The sequence below is a fragment of the Ziziphus jujuba genome, chromosome 9 (assembly GCF_031755915.1).
Source record: "Ziziphus jujuba cultivar Dongzao chromosome 9, ASM3175591v1".
NCBI classification, from domain to species: domain Eukaryota; kingdom Viridiplantae; phylum Streptophyta; class Magnoliopsida; order Rosales; family Rhamnaceae; genus Ziziphus; species Ziziphus jujuba.
This window is the reverse complement of record NC_083387.1, coordinates 13881208-13900255: the sequence shown is the minus strand read 5'-3', so window position 1 is coordinate 13900255 and position 19048 is coordinate 13881208. Positions and strand designations below refer to the sequence as shown.

Below are 19048 nucleotides of genomic sequence, written 5' to 3'. Positions count from 1 at the left end.
CATCTCAGCTTTTTAGATTGACAATTTTTATTTCATTGTTAAAATATAAAATTAATTTAAATACTTTCAAATTCTAATCTTCTCTTACTGTATTAAACACTAAATACTATGAAAAATAATTTGGAGGAAATTAATTCGGCAAAAAAATTGTTTCCCTCAAAGTATTTTGTCGTTTTCTAAAATTGGGTTTACAACTTTTCAGATAAATTTTTTCAAAGTATTACTATTTATTACTATTAATGAATGCTATTAATAAATTTTTATTTAAATGTTAATTAGTAATTGATTATATTTAAACCAGTTTTAACCTTTAAAAAAATTAAATTTCTTCATAAAGTTAAAACTTTTAACATTAACTAATTAATAATTAACACATAAATATAAATTTTATTAATGATGGTAATGATAAATATTATTTTTTATTTTAATTTTTAAAACTAAAGGAAATAGATGCTGTGCTGGAATTCTCTTAAATTTAACTGAGAGCCCATTTCAGGCATTGGGCCAATAGGCCCATGTTTTACAACTTTGGCGCTCTTTTTCTCTGGCTCTGGTGGTTTCGCATATGTTACAGATTTGCGAATCATAAGGACTTTCCCTCCTTTGGCTCTTGCAGGCTTGCAGAACAAGCATTCGGAGACCATACCAAGAAGGTCGTTCATGGCGAAGAGCGATACCGCTGGCGAAGCTGCTCGGCCATGGCAATCCTACCATACCGTCTACACCAATGCGAAAGCTGGTACTCTTCCATTTCAAATCCCTATTGACACTCGCCAAAAGAGATTTTATAAATATGAAAAATTTAGGGCTTTGTTTTTCGAACGTAGATTTTTCCAGTTTAATTGAAAGTACTGGTACTGGAAGCGAAATTCTTATGCGAATTTGGTACTATTTTCGTAGTTCAAATTGCAGTGTTTAATCTCATTCTACTGCTTTGGAACATTTTTTTTTTTTTTTTTTTGAAAGGTATGGATGGAGTTGATAAAGAGAAAGTGCAAAGAATTGTTTATGAAATGAGCAAAGGATCTAAGTATTTCGAGAACGAGGAGCGAAAGGAGGCCTTTATAAAGCAGAAGATCGATAACATGCGGTCTCGGTGTGCTAAGCTCACTGGAGCTGATATATCTCACTATCAGAAGGTATTACCATTTAACTAAAGTTTATATATTATATGCGTTTTCTATATAATTGATTTTATTATTATGTAATATTAGCTAGTAGTTCATGTTCAATAGGGATACAGCCTACAGAGTAGATTGCAGAACTAATTCTTTGTTATTTCTTGCTGTGCATTATTTTTGTTGACCATTTTCTGCCATTAATGGGACATGCATACATATTTTAGGTTGCAGATAAAAGAATTTTAGAGCTCGAAGCCACACGGGACTTGTCAAGGATTTGGATACATGTAGATATGGATGCGTTTTATGCAGCTGTTGAGACTTTAAGTAATCCTTCCTTGAAAGGAAAACCCATGGCTGTTGGCAGTATGTCTATGATATCCACTGCTAATTATGAGGTTTGAATTTCTTGTAATAAACTTAAATTTTCTGGTTTGTTAGTTTTGCATTGTTTTTAAACTCAAACCTTGGATAGACATGTATTAAAAAATTATGAGTTTTTTTTATATGATTTTAAAAATAGGCCAAACCACCAACATATTCTTTATTTTCATTTTTTTTTTTTCCAGATACTTTAACTTATAAGTTTTAGTTGATTTAAAGTTTAATACTCTTTTTGAGTTCAACATCACATGTATTTTCAGATTTGAAAGTCATCATATTTCAACAAAAACCATGAGCAGTTTTTACAGATCATGAATCAAATGCAGTTAGTCTATTTCTAGAACGTATGTTGCTCAAATGATTGCTCTTATTGTAGGCACGGAAATTTGGGGTTCGTGCTGCAATGCCTGGTTTCATTGCTCGTAAATTATGTCCAGAGTTAATTTTTGTTCCTACAGATTTCAAGAAGTATAACTATTACTCTGATTTAACCAGAAAAGGTTAGGCCTTCTTCTTTCAAAGTCAACTTTCAAATAAGAAATTTTTTTTTTTTAATGGCTAATCTTGGATTTTTGTGTGTTTGTGTTTTGTTAGTTTTCCAGAAGTATGATCCGAACTTCATGGCTGCCAGTTTAGATGAAGCATACCTCGATGCAACCGAAGTCTGTAAAGAAAGAGGCGTTATTGGCGAAGAAGTAAGCACATATAATAAGCTTGGTTCTTAAAAATATGTAATTACATAGTTGGTGCATTAATTGTTTTGGAGTCTCTTTAACATTGATTATTTTCTAAGGTTGCTGAAGAAATTAGAGCCCATGTGAATAAGGAGACTGGTCTTACATGTAGTGCTGGAGTTGCTCCTAATCGTCTACTTGCCAAGGTTTAAGCATGCAATTTTTTTGTATTTAACTCTAATATCTTTCTCGCATGGAACTGGATTAGATATTCTCTATACAGTATAATGCCTTAAGCAAATTGACTGGTAAACTAAATCTGGATAATATTTATGCTGCCTTAAAAGCTTCACTACATTGCCTAGTAAATTGTTTTTATCTTGGTAGTAAACAATATAAAATGAATAAGTGTTTGGTAATATCTATGTCAATGTATTTTTCGCTCGAAGGCAATAGATGAAGGATTATTTTCTTCTTGGAGAGAGATGATTTTATGGTAGCAAGCAAGATTCTTTGGTTTGCATACTTATTCTAGTTTTTGAAGTTCAACCTAAAGTCTTAAAGAGAATATATATGCAAAATCATATTTGGCAAAGAAAGCAATAAAGAAGGGGGGGGGGGGGGGGGGGTGGTGTGGGAGGGAACAATGGAAGAAGAAGAAGAAGAAGAAACTTGATGAGGACTGCAATTTGGATTAGCAGCAAACGAAAGATGACTTAAGATTTAAACAGGCGTATTGTTTCAGTTTAGGAACAATTTGATATAAACTACATGAAGGGACAATTTTTTTTTTTTTTTTTTTTTTGAGTAAAAGAAGAGAACCAAAAGAAGAGACAGGGTTATAAGCTTGTTTTATTATGTTTCTGATAATATTTTATCAACGTGAGAAGGTATCATTGTTCAAATGGAATGTCCTCTAAGGACCAGCAACTTTGTGTGCTTAGTTTTCCTTTTGTGAAAATTTAAACAGATCATCAGAAGTTTATGTGGATGCTGAGTCAATAAATATTCTTTATTTCTTCTTTCTAGCTTTCCACTTTCTTTTTTTTTTTTTTTTTTAAAATTTTTTTTTTTATGGATATAATTATTTGACTTTAATATAAGGGATTCTTTTGAGGAAATCCTCAAAAAGGTCTATGTGCATTCAGGGGCATAACTGAAGACTATTTTAAATTTTTTCTTTGTGTATTTTGTTTCTCAGGTTTGCTCCGATATAAACAAGCCAAATGGGCAGTTTGTTTTGCCCAATAACCGTTTGGCAGTGATGACATTTATATCCTCACTTCCTATACGCAAGGTATTTTTATCTGTTACTTGTTTTTGTACCAGAGACTTTATAATGCTTAATAGAAGAAGTATGTTTGACAAATAAGTTATTTTTATGTTATAAAGCCATTAATATGGTTTATTTTCTGATTGCTTACTCTGTCAACAGATTGGAGGCATCGGTAAAGTCACTGAACATGTTTTAAGGGATGCTTTTGGAATTAAAACATGCGAGGATATGATACAAAAAGGCAGTTACATCTGCGCACTATTTTCTAGTTCTACAGCAGGTTAGCTCCTTGTCATTGCTTTTCTTTTTGTACCTTTAATTTGCTTGAAATGCTCGCCTGAAGTGTTCTCCTGCCTTAATGCACTTGAACAGATTTAGATGCACCAATAATGGTAGATCAGCTCTTTAAATTACATTTTTCAATTGAGAAAAAAATGTAAAATAGTATAAGAGGATCTTTGACTGAGCCAAGTTTTACTGAATGGATGGAATTCGTACTCACTAACAATTTGCCTCCAAGAGATATTTATTCAATTTTCTTACAAAGTGCTTTGATCCATCATACAATATGTCTGATTTTCAGCTTGTCTATATTTATCTCTCTTTCAATTTTCCAATTTCGATTTGTTTTGTTTATTTTTTATTTTTATTTTCCTTAATAAATACTTTGGCAAAAATACAATCTGAATAATTGTGCCATATTACATGGAGATTTACACTGACATTTTAATTTGTGATTTTGGTCTTTATCTTGGTCTTCAAATTTTATGTGTCTTGAATCAGTTATTCCATTATTGCACAAGAGCAGCTTTATTCTTTATTCATCGCAGATTTTTTTCTCTCTGTGGGACTTGGGCTTGGGAGGACAGATACTCCTGAAGTCAGGTTGCGTAAAAGCATCAGCAATGAGAGGACATTTTCTGCCACAGGCAACAAAACATTTCTTTATCGTAAATTAGGTATATTAGTGTTTTTTGTCTTCCATTTTTATTATGAGTAATTGGCTGTAGGATGTTACTTGATAAATATGCTATGAAATTTACTTTTTATCTCTTTCTTTGCTCAAATTCTTTGTATTCTAGTTTTGTGCTTCTCTCAAGTCTAGGTTGTTTTGAAGAATTTGTTATCATAGTACTAAATTATGTGATGAATTATGTTCATAATATTGAAACTAAAAGCTCTGATAGTGTAAAGAAAGAGAAAGAAGTATACTGTTGTATGCTGACAGTCTGTCCATTTTAATATTACTACAATTTATTTATTTATTCATTTACTTTTTTGGTTGTTGCTTAGTCTAATATCCCTGTTGTTATGCATTATTGTTGAAAGTTAAATATATGAATGAAAAATTCGGTTTTTGAGCTTACATGCCCAGATTTAGTAACCATTTATCTATATGATTGCCCGTATCTGAGTGATATATATGGCATTCAAAACATATAAGACCAGAAACATAACCTGGATATCTTCTTCAGCAAGTGAACATCCAAAGTTTATGGTTGCAGGGGATATTGCAGACATGCTATCTACTGACATGCAAAAAGAGGGTCTATGTGGGCGAACATTGACACTTAAACTAAAAACTGCATCTTTTGAGGTATGCCTCTTGCATTACCAGCAGATTGCAAAATGTAAATGAGTAATTTTTGTTCCCTCAGAAACTCTTATATACTTGTTTACTGTTTTCAGATCCTTCTGATTCCTTTTGTTCTTTGTATCCACTACCAGTATATTTTTCAGAATATTGATTTACTCATAAATTGTGATCTACAGGTTCGTACACGAGCTGTGACTCTACCAAAATATATCAGCTCAAGTGAGGAAATTTTGAAACATGCTTCAAAGCTGCTAAAGGCCGAACTTCCTGTTTCTTTAAGACTAATAGGTAGGTAATATAGAGTTCTTGAATTCATACATTTAATATTTAAAAATGTTTTATAGATATATAGATAGATGGATGTAAGGACTGCACACTATAGGATAGATTATGAATAAGCTTTAACTATTATCCTCTGTCAGGTCTGCGGGTGTCTCATTTAAATGAAAATGGGAATGGCGCTCAACCTGACCCAACCCAGAAAACTCTCACTAACTTCATTGTCTCAGGAGATGCTTCTAAGAAAGTTATGGATAACCATAGCTCCTTGGGTGCAGTCATTAGTGATTGCTACTTTATAAATGATGATGAAACTAGTATATCTATTGGCAGCCATGATACATGTTCTTCTAATCACAGAGATCCTTTGGATTGCATTCATTCATCAAAACTGGAAGACAGTAACTCTACATTTAGCAGTGATGGTGATCATATGGAGAAGTTTCAGAAGACTACGAGTGAGGTATATGAAAGGCTGGCAGATGGTTGATCATATTTAAGTGGACAAAACTAAAAAAAAGGGCTTCCATGTTCTCTAGAGTGTAAATTTATAGATGTTGATATATGAGATCTTTACATTTTTGGAGTCACGTCTTATTAGATTTATGTCTATTTTAGAATATGCGTGGGTTAAATAAGGTTGGGCAGTCCGAATATCTTATCATAATTCAGAACTACTGCTGATATCTTTCAATTCCAATGCAGAATGAAGAGAAAACACAGGATGGAGTGGCACAACTATTGGGAGCTGATTATTCTCTCCCTGTGCAGTTTGAGGGTAGTTGCCTAGACAGATCAGAGAGTGAAACTGATGTCATGGGGAGTAATGCAGCTTCTTCATCCCATCAGGGAGAGCTATTTTCATGGCTGAATGGCTACATGTGTTCAATATGTGGGATGGAGTTGCCACCGAATTTTGTTGAGGAAAGGCAAGAGCACTCTGATTTTCATCTAGCAAAACAGCTTCAGGAGGAGGAATCTGGCACTGACTTGAGAACTTCTATGCTGAGACCAAGGTATTTAATCTACATTAATGTGCTGGACTGCTAGTAATATTGAATTTTAGTTACTTGCTGATAAGAAGACTAGTTCCTTGCAACTTCAATCTATTTATGAATTGGTTGATTATTGTAGGCATCGACTCTTACCAAAAGAAAAATTGTTCTTCATCTTTACCTTCTCATTCTTTATTAGTCATTATATGCAAATCACCTCCTCTTTCAAGAAATTTGCACTTTTCCATTAATTTTCCTTTTTAATTTCTTTAGGTCCTTGGCAGAATAGGTTGCTGTTTAGAGAATGTTTGAATTGCCTTTCTTAATGCTTATATTTTTATTATTTAAGATTGCATTTGATCATGACAAACTGCAATGAATCCTGTCAGGATTGTCCAGAAGGATCCCAATGCGAGTCAAGGCAAACGTAAGAAGCAGAAGTTGTCTTTGAAAGAAGGCAAGCACGTTCCCATCGATCTATTCTTTGTTAAAAGCAGTCAGAACTTCTAGCATTGTCTTTTATTTGTTGTCGTCCTGTATATAGTTCCATATATCAGCAAATTTCAGTTGTCAGTTTATGGTATTGTTCTATTTATAGTGAAACTCCAATAAGTGTACATATTTGAGCATGTAAAATAATTGTAAAAGGTTGTATTTTCGGTTCCAAAATGAATCCTTGTAATAATGAACATTCTTTGTTCTGTTTACTGGTAAAAAGGAAGAAGAAGAAATGGGTATCATTCTTTTATCCGCTAACAAAACAGGAGACTGCCAAAACTTTACGTATAAACAAGTAATCCCAATTCTAATTTGGAGAATCACACAAGCCTATCAGTGTATACTTTTTTGTGATTCTTTACTGGAACTTGAATAGAAGTCAATATATTTTTTAAATAAATATTAAAAATAACCTGACCGGCAGCAATATTGGTGATGCCAAAGTATAATGTCAATCCTTTTTGATGGTAATTTACATATACTTTCCTTCTTGATTAGAACATGAATAGTTTATATAAATCAAGTTATAAACATAAAATTTGTCCCCAAAAAAGAAAAAGTTATAAAGATAAATATATTAATTCGGTCCCAAAAAATAACATAAAATATTGTTGGGTATTAATTGACCAATAAAAATATGTAATTTTTAACAATAAATTAAATAGTTTTTTTTTTTTTTTAAATTTTGTTAGAAAATATTGAAACCAAATAGTTTTGTTTTATTTGTTAAGAAAAATATTAAATTAAACGGTTATTATTATTATTGTTATTATTATAATTTTAAGTGAAAAGAATTGAAATAAATATTTCAAGCTAAGATATAAAAGGGAATGGTGATTAACAAGCCACGCATAACTTATCTCTCAATTATGAATCTTTATGCAAAAGGATTTCCGAGTCCCTCAGCAATCACAGGGAAACAAAGGGCTCGTATCTCCCACCTCGTCAAAATCAAATGCAACAATGGCGTTTTCCACATTAATTTCCCATTTCTCTGAATCCATTCTCTGCCTCCTTAACCTCTTTCCATAAAACAAGTCCCCAGAACTAAAAAACCCAAAATGGAACTATCATCCATGACTGCAAGCCCAAAACTTCCCCTCAGAAATCCAACAGTGTCGGCCACAAACTCGACCACTTCATCTTCAATTATCTTCCCTGTATCCCAACATCCGTTAACCTCTTCAGAGCCTTCGAACGCAGTCAGTGCAAAGCTAGAGTTGAATTCCTACCTACGAAACAGCAAGACTAATTTGGGAAGTAGCAGAGAGAGTATCGGTGGCGTCGCTTATCCCACCATGAATGAGATATTGAACTCTTCCAGAGCACAGAAACTAGACCTTGAGCTCAGAACGATTGGACCCTTTTTCAGAATCACAGCGAAAAGCTTGGAAACCCAGAATGAGCTTGGGAGGGCTGAGGGTATCATAAGGGTCTGGCTAGGTGGGAAAGTTCTTCATTTGGACTCCATTAGATTGCGAAGAGAAACGCTTGGGATGGAGAAGTCGATCTTTGGCATTGGTTTGTTCATTGGAGCTGTTGCAATTAGATATGGCTATGATTGTGGTTGCAGAACAGCTGAATTGCTGGCTATCAACGACTCTGATCTTTACCATCGGAAGGTTCTTTCCCTTCCCAACCTTTTTTTTTTTTTTTTAGGTTTCTTCACACTATATTACTGCAAAAGTTTTGACACCAAGTTGCTATTTTTGGGTTATAGGGAACTTGTTCTGTCATTTCTTTCGCTCTGTGATTGTATAATAACGGTTTCGCATATATTTGACTGGTGATGATATGCATTATTTTGTTTAGACAATTTTCATTGTCATTGGTAATACCAGTTTGAAATGACTGTAACTGGGTACGAATGCTTTCAGTTAGTATCGATCTCTAACTCAAACACCAAATGAGCTTAATCAATTTGATCAAAAAGCTTTTGTCCTCTAGTTTTTATGAGGGTGTAGAAGTGAAAAGAACATTGATTTTGATGGTGCATGCTCAGTGTTAGTATCAAGTTATATGCCTCAAGTTTAAAAGGTTCTGATTTGAAAATGGGATTGGCAAACGATTGTTTGAATGATTTTGAATGTATATCTCGAAGCAATTTGATTGGTGTTAGCGGAAATGTATGGGCCAAACCAAAAATAGGCTTTGGTTATATTATCAGAAACCAGTCTGGAATTGAGTCCTTGAACAAATATAAAAAGATCACTTGCGCGGCTTGATTTATTATCAATCTCTCATTTTTATTTCTCATGATATCGTTTTATTCAGCTTGTTAGGTTCTATACAAGAATTGGTTTCAAGGCTGTGTACGAAGTAACAGGTTCAACGTTCGGAGACCTTGCTCATATGTTGGTCTGGGGAGGAATCGGTACAAGAATGGATGCCAGCGTTGAAGAGCTTTTGATAAAATGGTGCACCAGGTTCAAACCTCTAAAGTGATAACAGTTTAGCAGTCAATTTTGTAAAAAAGCTAAGATAGAAATTTTTTTTACCTTGGGATGAAATTGATTTGTTTGGTTAATTGGTCTAAACAGTTCTTAGATTTGCGCATAAATTTTATTAACGAGAAGTTTTTCCCAGAGCAATTTTCCAACCGTTCAACTCGGACATACAATAGCAGTAAGCTCAATAAAACATACAAGAAGTTGTTAACTGTTTGTTTATAATTGTAATTTGTAATAGAAAATTCTGTCTTCTTATAGATTCATCTTATGAATAGGAGACTAAAAATAATCAGTAGTGGCATATCAAATTTGTGTTAATTGAGTGAATATAATGCCTCAGGTCATGGTTATTTATTTTATTTTTACATCTAATAATATTAGCAAGTATAAAAGCCTACTGCGAAAATATACATGAAACTAAAACATTAACGACTAATTCTCTCTCAAACGTCTCTCAGATTCACATCTTAGTTATAGAACCAATGCAAGGACACAAAAAACAAAAAAAAAGACAATGACCAAATTGTTCTAGTCAAAGCGGACCAAATTGTTCTAGTCAAAGCGGCTCATACACAAAGTGCAAGTATCATCATCGTCATCATCATCTGACTCCTCTTTCTTCTTTGGCTCATCCACAGTTGCTATAGGTGCAGCTACATCAACAGCAGCACCGCCAAGCGACGACGTTGAAGCCAATTTTTGTTTTCGCGAGGCAATCAGCTTGGTAATATCTTTTCCATTGTCTTAACCAACAGAAACTCAATTCTGTTTTCATCAGCCTCTGCTCCAACTGATGACAGAATTTTCTTAAAATCATGCAAGCAAATATGCAGCCATCACCTTCATCTTTGGTTTGTCAAGAAAAAGAAGAGAAAGAGAAAAGAATTCTAGGTTTTCTTATTACAATACTATATATAGAAAATAACAATGCAAAGAGAGTTTATATAGGCAAACAAAAAAAATATAAGGCTAAACTACCCTTAAAAAAATAATAAACAAACATAAAAATTATATACTCTAATAGGTTTCGCAAAAGCAAATGCATAGAATTCGAAGAACAAAGAGAGTAAACCACACAAGGAAATGAACGAGTTCAGTACTGCTCAATATTCAATACTGAAATCTGTTATATTTCTTGGGTTACAAGAAACTTGTTTGTTACAACAAATCCTAATCCAACTAGGAAAGAAGAAGCATAATCTAACAAGACTTCTAATTGGTAATAAACTATCAAAAATCCTACTAATATAAAACAACCATAATTATTAAACTAAAAATACTAGGTTTTATTGCATTATAAATACCTTTTTAGCTCGGGAAAGTTGCATTTTTGATCTTCAAATTTTAGATCTTGCAATTTAGACCATCAAGTTTTGTTGTATTTTTTATGAATCCCTTTTTTTTTTGGGTAATGGCAGGAAAGTATTTAAAATGCAAATTTTGAAAGTAGAGGGTCTAAATCCAACAACGAAAACTTGAGGGTTTAACTTGAACAAATTGAACCAAATTTCATTCTAATATTGGTGAACCTCAGCCACTTATCCTTCAATACTCTCTCAATATTCCAACATTTAAAATGTTCTGAGCCTTCCAACACAGTCAACGCAAAGTTACAGTTGAATTCATTCCTCAAAAACATCAAGACCAATTTGGGAAGTAGCAGAGATAGGATTGGGTGGGGTCGCTCTTCCCACCATGAATGAGGAATTGAACTCTTTCAGAGCTGAGAAACTTGACCTTCAGCTTTGAACACATTGACTCTTTTTTAGAATCACATCAAAAGATCGGAAACCCAGAATGAGCTTGGGAGGATTGAGGGAATCATAAGCGTCTGGCTTGGTTGGAAAGTTATTTATTTGGACTCCATTAAATTGCCCAGATGAACGCTTTAATGGAGAAGCTAATCTTTGGCATTGGTTTGTTCATTGGAGTAGTTGCAATTAGACATGGCTTGTTATGCTGGTCTGAGGAATTAGACAATATTGGATTCCGGTGTCGAAGAGCTTCTAATAAAATGATGCACCACGTTGCGACTTCTAAAGTGATATTGAATAGTTTGACACTTAATTTTGAAGCAGGCTATGGCGGCGATTTTTTTGTTTTTTAGACTGGATGAAATTGGTTCTAGTTGGTTTTTTGGTGTAAAACACAGTTCTTGGCCTTCTAAATTTGCACATAGCATTTCTTAAGGAGAAAGTCCTCCCTAAAGCCAATTTCCAACTGTTCAACATGGGGTTTTGACAACTGAAAACAGAAGATAATTGTAAGTGCAGGTTGAACTAAATCACAGAAAAACAAAACAAGTGCTGGCTTTGTAGATTGATTGAAGCATACAAAAGATTATAATTGTAACAGAAAGTTTGTGTCTTCTTTATAACTACTTAAAATAGAAAGTTCAAAGATTCATCTTATGAACCATTTCGTAGCTTACTATTTGTGTCACCTGATAATCTGCAGAGGTATATCAAATTTGCTTTATTTGTGTGCCTATAATGCCTCAAATCATTGTTCTATTTTCTTCTTAGATTATAAAACTGGATGATGGATGGAGAATATAGTATAAATGAAGCACATTTAAGTAATATTAGCAGAAAGGATGAAATTCAAAAATTAGGAATTATCTCTCAAACATCTCCCCGTTTCAAAAATAAATTGTTAAAAAAAAAAAATTGTATCCATCAAAATAATTGAAAGATGACACAGTGACCAAATTGTTTTAGGTAAATAGGCTCAACACAACAAATCATCATCCAACTCCTCATCCTCTTCGATGTTCTCCTCTTTCTTATTCAGCTCATCAGTAGCAGCACCAAGTGCATACGATGATGCGATTACATTAATGCCAATTTTTGTTTTCCCTTGGCAATCATCTTTGTAATATCTTTTCCATTGACTTTAGACAAAAGAAACTAAATCCTGTTTTCAGTAACCTTGGCTCCAATTGAAGACAGAATTTTCTTCAAACCGTCGGCTGTTGGGTTTGTGTTCTCTCCCAGCACTGCAAGTAAATATGCAACAACATCTTCGTCTTTGCTTTCACAGAAGCAAATGTTATGGAATTCGAGGAACAAAGAGAGAACTATAGAGAAAACCACAGAAGGAATGAAGGAATTGAAAAAGATACTCAATACTGGAATCTGAAATATGACTTGAGGCATAAGAAACCTATCTGTTATAACAAATCCTAATCAAATTAGGAAACTAAAAACCATAGTCTAACAAGACTTCTAAATTAAAATAAAACTATAAAAATCTTTAAAATCCTAATAAAATAAAACATGATTATTAACCCCCAGTTTATCATATGTCCAAAAATTAAAAAAAATATAAAAACAAATAAAGTAAAGAAGAAACATAATTATTAAACTAAAATACTACCCCTATGCTATTCAGATCACCATACCCCCAACATCACTAAATAAATGAAAATGATATATTAGTAGAATATCTCAATCTCCTGCTGACAGAAAATTCCATAACCACAACTGGATATTGTGAATTTGGAAGCTGGTCAAAGAACAAGAACGAGAGCCAATCCAATTCTAGGAATCTTGTTGAAGGACTTTGTATCAAATTCATTAGAGACGGTGAAGTAGGATTTAGTTTATAAATTATGTCGTAGAAGAACCTTAAGCTTTCCATTATTCTCAAGTCTAGCTTTCAAAACTGTCATACGATCAACAGCCCATTATCCTCCAGCAATGAATGTGCTTTTCTGTTTGGAAAGACTTCTACTCATTTCTACCACTGCAGAAATCTTCTTTTCTTCATGTAGGATTTTTAGACAAAAAACACAGCAAAAGGAAAGGAAAGAAAACAAAACAAGGAGCGTAAATTGGTATGAAAACTTGCCTCATTCATTTCTGGACAAAAATATATAAACAGAGCTTACAACAGTAAATCACCTATTTTTCACCTACTATTGTAGTAATCATACAACCAAAAAACAAGCCATACTTTGCCTACCTAATACAACAGTGTTTCACCAAAAAGCTGAAAATATAGTAACTAATCATCACAAAGCAACTTATGACAGCAACAAAAGTGACATTACACTAACACTCCTCCTTGGCACTTTTGTTGGAAATACTAAGATCATTTCTCAATGTTTCAAACCTGTTTCTTGGTAATGCTTTTGTTAAAATATCAGCAAGCTGGACCTCAGACCCGTAATGAACCAGCTTCACTTCACCATTTCTTTCAGCTTATAAACTTTGTCTTCCTTTCCTTCAACAACAAAGCCTTCATGTTGTTCAACATACACTTCTTCTTACAAGTAACTATTTAGAAATGCAGATTTCACATCTAAATGGTAAACTTTCCAACATTTTTGAGCAGCAAGAGCTAATAGAAATCTGATTGTCTCATGTCTTGCAACTGGTGCAAACGTATCTCCATAATTCATATCTGGTTGCTGCACATAACTCTTAACTACCACTCTTGCTTTATACTTGTTTATTGTACCGTCTGCATTGAGCTTGGTCCTAAAGACCCATGTCACTCCAATTTCCTTTTTGCCTTGAGGTTTGTTCACCAATTCCCAAGTTTTGTTTTTGTTTATCATACTGATTTCAGTTTTCATAGCCTCTCTCCATGTCTCGAACTGATTTGCATCATAGAAAGTAATTGGATCACACAATGCTACGTTGCATCTCTCATATACACCAGTTAAGGGTCTTGTACCTCGGACATCGGACATGGGTCTTGTATCTCAGACATCGGTCATGGTCTTATACCTCGAACATCGATTAGGGATTGTATACCTCAGACATCGATCAAGGGTCTTCTATCTCGGACATCGGTCAGGGGTCTAGCACCTCGGAAGGGTCTTATACCTCGGATGCCTCTCTCATATACATCAGCCAAGGGTCTTGTACTTTGGATGCTTCTCTCATATACATCAGTCAAGGATCTTGTACCTCGGATGCTTCTCTCAGATGCATCAGTCAAGGGTCTTGTACCTCGGATGCTTCTCTCGGATGCATCAGTCAAGGGTCTTGTACCTCAGATGCATCTCTCAGATACATCAGCCAAGGGTCTTGTACTTCGAATTCCAACAGCATCTTCATCATCTGAATCAGGCTCCTCCTGAATTTCACCATGTTCTTGGATAAAATTCTCTTTTGAGGCTTGGACTTTACTCTTTTCCCAATTCCATTCTACTTCAAAGCTTTCATCTTTCATTCTAATATTTATAATTTCACTTCCATGTTGATCGTATATTATGTAAGACTTATCTTGAAAATTCAAAAATATCCATTTTCAAGCATTTGTGCCACATTCAACAAGCTTTGATTAATTTCTAGTACATATAACACATTTGAAATGAGTTTAGTACCTGTTGAAGTTTCCACAGCCACATCTCTTTTGCCTTGGACTTGAATAAAATCTCCATTTCCTATTTGGACTTTGGAAACAAAGCTTCTATACAAGGTCTTGAAGAGATCAACATCATGAATCATATGTTGAGTACAGTCACTATTCACCAACCAAGCTTCTTTGCTACCGTTTTCTGCATAACGTGTAGGAACAAATAGCCTTTCCTCACTTTGCCATGCTTCATCAGCAGCTTGTACCTGGTGTGCTTGTTGTATTGGTTCTCCTTTGTTTTTGTAAACTTTTTCAACATGTCCAAGTTGTTTGCAAGCTCTACATTGAACATTAGGCCTAATCCAGCAATATTTTTCAGAATGTCCTTTTTGCAATGAGAGCATATCACAAACTTCTTTCTTTCACCATCTCTATTTCTACCAGCACCATATCATCCTTTGTCATTACTTCCTCTACCTTGCTGCTTCTTTTGGTTATTGTTGGCTGGAGCCTTGCCTTTTTGTAGTGTTAGAAAAGCACTTTCTGAAGTTTCTTCTTGTCTTATAGATCTTCTTTGTTCAGTTGCTTGTAAAGCATTAACAAGCTCTAACAAAGAACTATGATTCAAGTCTTTTGACTCTTCCAAGGATGAGATCTTTGTTTCAAACTTTTCTGGCAAACTGATCAGCACTTTCTCCATCACTCGTCTGTCACTCAGATCCTCTCCAAGAATTTTGATATGGTTTACTACCTTTGTGAGTCTGTCAATGAAGTTTTGTACCAACTCAGAATCCTTCATTCTTAAAGTTTCGAACTTCTTCCTTAAGTTCAATACATACATTTGTCTTGTTCTTGTACTTCCTTGGAACTCTTCTTTCAGCTTTTTCCAGACCTCTTTAGCTGTAGTGCAAGCCATAATTCTAGTGAACATCACTTCTGAAACACCAGTATGTAAGGTAGATAAAGCCTTAAACTTTTTTGCAACCTCCTCACTATATTGCTTTATTTGAGCGATAGTGGGATTTGCTATCAAAGGGGGATGATTTTTATCGGTCTCTACAACTTCCCACAAGTCAAAAGTTTGAAGGTAAGCTTTCATTTTTATAAACCACATGGCATAAATTTTCTCCAGAAAATATAGGAGGTGATGGAGCAGAAAAATGAGTTGAAGCCATTAAAAAAAAAAAAAAAAAGGGAGGAAAGGTAGAAGGAAGTTTTCTGTATTTTTTTAACTATTTCACTCACAGCCCCTCTAAGATCATAAGAGCTCTGATACCATTTGTAGGATTTTTAGGCAAAAAAACACAACAAAAGGAAAGGAAAGAAAACAAGAAGTGTAAATTGGTGTGAAAACTTGCCTCATTCATTTCTGGACAAAAATATATAAACATGAGTTTATAACAGTAAATCACCTACTTTTCACCTACTATTGCAGTAATCATACCACCAAAAGACAAGCCATACGTTGGCTACCTAATACAACAGTGTTTCACCAAAAAGCTGAAAATACAGTAACTAATCATCACAAAGCAATTTATGACAACAACAAAAGTGACATTACACTAACACTTCATCTAGATAGTGCAAATACGATCCCGTCAACAACTCACCCTTGTTGGTCCTAAAAATGTTTCAAACAAATTAAGCATTTGATTTTTACAATAATGTTTTTATTGGCAGGTAACATCTTTTGTTACCTCCATTTTTTTTTATGTCAATTTGTAATTTTATAAATGTAATTAGCAATAAAATAAACATACTTTATGTCATATTTAGTAACTTTAGTAGACATTTTGCTAATCTATAATGTGTATATGATAGGGGATTTTGCTTATGATACTTTTTGTTCATGTTTTCCTAGAGTGTAAAATTCCTACCAGAATATTGAAGCGTTGTAATTGTGCTCAATCATGTGAATTCCTGCATTGTACATCGAGAAACAGCTTGAATCAATTTTGTATTTTCCTTTCATGCCAAATGCAATGCTTGATGTACCGACGCTTGCTAAAAAACTAATTTCAGGGGACGGCTTCATAGCAGTGGATATGTCTAAAGCTGCATTTTCATAGAGAAACTGAAACCTGAATTGGAAATATAAGCAAGTAAGTTATTTTGCACTAAAATTTGTAGTTACTATCTAAGAATTGTGATTAGTGGTTTTGTTAAACCAATACTTAATTAGGAGATGCATGAAAAATATCGGCATACTGAATTTTCGCCAGACGACACAAAAGTTGAAAGACCATGCCTATCTTTGCTTGTATGTGATTCATCTAAATTCTAAAACAGATTAAGCATATAGAACACATCAGTTATCTTAATCCAAGTTAACATAGAGATTTTGATATTTAAAAGTTATCATATTATAATTTACTTATAACTTTACAATGAATGAATTCTGATATGATATGATTAAGTGTATTACTTGACTTGTCTATGTAATAATGTAATTTTTTCAATTGTTGACTCCTTGAATGTAAATATTATACATGATTCTCCATATATGATACATCTATGGATGTCAACACGATGAAGTCAAAGTATTATGAGAACTAAGCTGACAAAGTAACAACTAAAGAACTAAGGAGATCAATACCTTGCTAGAACTATAATCGAGCAAGTTGAACGAAGCCGTAGTCTTGGTTGATGGCAGAAACTTTTTAGTCAGAGTAAGAGTACTTGCTGAAATCTGCAGCCATTAAAAAGGGAAGCAAAGTATCATTAATGCAAAATTCCATGGTAAAATTCGAACTTTATGAAGGGAACAATCAAGTTTGAAATCACCATAACTCACTTTTGGTTTACTTATGTAATCGAGCAATTTGAATGAAGCCATAGCCTGGGTTGATAATAATGCAAAAACATTTTAGTCAGAGTTGCTGAAATCTGCAGCCATTAAAAAGTGAAGCAAAATATTACTAATCCAAAATATCACAGTAAACTTCAAACTTTTTGAGGGGAAATAAATCAAGTTTGAGATCGCCATAACCCTCTTTCGGTTTTCTTGTATCAACTCTAACAGCAATATTGCTGGCATTCTTGTACTTGTACACTGCTGACACAGCTGCATTTGATTTTCTTCCATCTCTTAAGCCAGTTAAAGTGAGGGTCTAAAAAACAATTGCAAAGATTGATAGTCAATTTTTTATTTTTTATTCTCTTAATTTATTAATTTGTTTGTCTCTCTATCAGTCCAAGACTATTGGATGGAGAGGTAAGTAATTTTCTAAGCATTTGTCCTTTAAAATTTACAAGTTGTTTTTGTGTTTGGAAATTCATTAAGTATTTAAATTTGGATGCTTTTTTTATGTGTATGCTCTAAACTACTCCTACAAACTACCGTCTATGATATGTTGTTGCATACCAGTCTAGTAGCAATGTTGAAAGAGACACTGAACTTCTTGTTTTCGCTGTAGCCGCTCCCAAATTGAAAAATGAAACTTTACTATTCATTTCTATGTGGGGTAGAACTCAACTATACTATCATTTGCAACTTGCCATCCAAACTACAAAACCCTTCATATATTGCCTTCTCAACTATTATTTCCTTGTCGGCTAAGTCAAATCATGCAATTTCCCGGATAAATTTTGCAAATCATGCAATTTTCCCTAATGAGTTTTGCATGCCGTCCTAAAGTAAAATAAAATATAATAAGACATTTTGTAAACAAAATTACATGAGTATTATGTTGGATTTCATCAAATTCATATGTGAAGTAATAGCTTACATCAAAAAGTAGCATAATTGAGGGGTAAAATGTAGTTATCCAATTCTATCTTAATTGACATTTTTTTCTTTTCCTTTTTTAAAACTAAAACCAATGCTTAGCTTGGATTCACTAGCAAAATAGGTAAAGAAAAGAAAAGTAATACACACACACACACACACACACACACATATATATATATATATACGTATATTATATATACTTCTATATTCTATGTCTCAAAGAAAATCTTAAGAAAATGTATTTACAGCCGGCTACTGGAATTAACTGAATATCAGTTGTATACATATACATATAATATATACTCTATCAAACATAATGAAAGCATCATCAAACCGTTGAGAGAGTCATGTGGGGATAGAACCTCTAGCTTTCTGGCCAAACTCAGAGAAAAGAATTGGTCTTTTGGTTGTGTTTTTCATCTTCGTTCTATGCTTAGACTTGCCCATTGTTGCGGAGAGATCAAGAAACGACTAGGAAGAAGTAGAAGATCCTGTTACGGCAACAGAATTAGTTAAGGTCTTCTTTTGTCTTCTTTTCCCTCCTTGATTCCTTTTAAGTTTGTGTCTGGTTTGTTTATTTTTTTATTTTTATTTTTATTTTTTTGTTTTTGATAGAAAACATTAAACTTTATCAATAATAGAAGAATTACATAAACTGATGACAGTGCAAACAGCTCCTCTCTATCCAAGCTCAAGTGAGATTCCAACTCAAAATCAATAAGTAATGGGTGGAG

The 19048-nt window shown here is 33.6% G+C and overlaps 2 protein-coding genes and 1 pseudogene across 3 annotated transcripts; 2 read left to right on the top strand and 1 right to left on the bottom strand.

The window, feature by feature from the left end:
* The first annotated feature begins 543 nt into the window (after positions 1-543).
* On the top strand, positions 544-7033 carry LOC107434628 (DNA polymerase kappa). 2 transcript variants are annotated; one of them, XM_016046112.4, is made up of 14 exons: positions 544-739; positions 967-1139; positions 1346-1519; positions 1882-2005; positions 2100-2200; positions 2299-2385; positions 3381-3476; positions 3615-3735; positions 4286-4414; positions 4961-5052; positions 5229-5340; positions 5475-5794; positions 6037-6347; positions 6716-7033. In XM_016046112.4, the coding sequence occupies exons 1-14, from the start codon at positions 661-663 to the stop codon at positions 6834-6836; spliced, it is 2040 nt and encodes a 679-aa protein (XP_015901598.3). In that variant the 5' UTR covers positions 544-660; the 3' UTR covers positions 6837-7033. The 2 variants fall into 2 exon arrangements, with proteins under 2 accessions (XP_015901598.3, XP_024923337.3); XM_025067569.3 differs by having other exon boundaries at positions 562-739; positions 4325-4414.
* A 633-nt stretch (positions 7034-7666) lies between these two features.
* On the top strand, positions 7667-9409 carry LOC107434640 (uncharacterized). Its single transcript, XM_016046126.4, has 2 exons — positions 7667-8446; positions 9099-9409. The coding sequence occupies exons 1-2, from the start codon at positions 7886-7888 to the stop codon at positions 9267-9269; spliced, it is 732 nt and encodes a 243-aa protein (XP_015901612.3). The 5' UTR covers positions 7667-7885; the 3' UTR covers positions 9270-9409.
* A 3376-nt stretch (positions 9410-12785) lies between these two features.
* Positions 12786-18761, bottom strand: LOC125424181 (mitochondrial outer membrane protein porin 2-like; annotated as a pseudogene).
* Between the last annotated feature and the right edge of the window lie 287 nt (positions 18762-19048).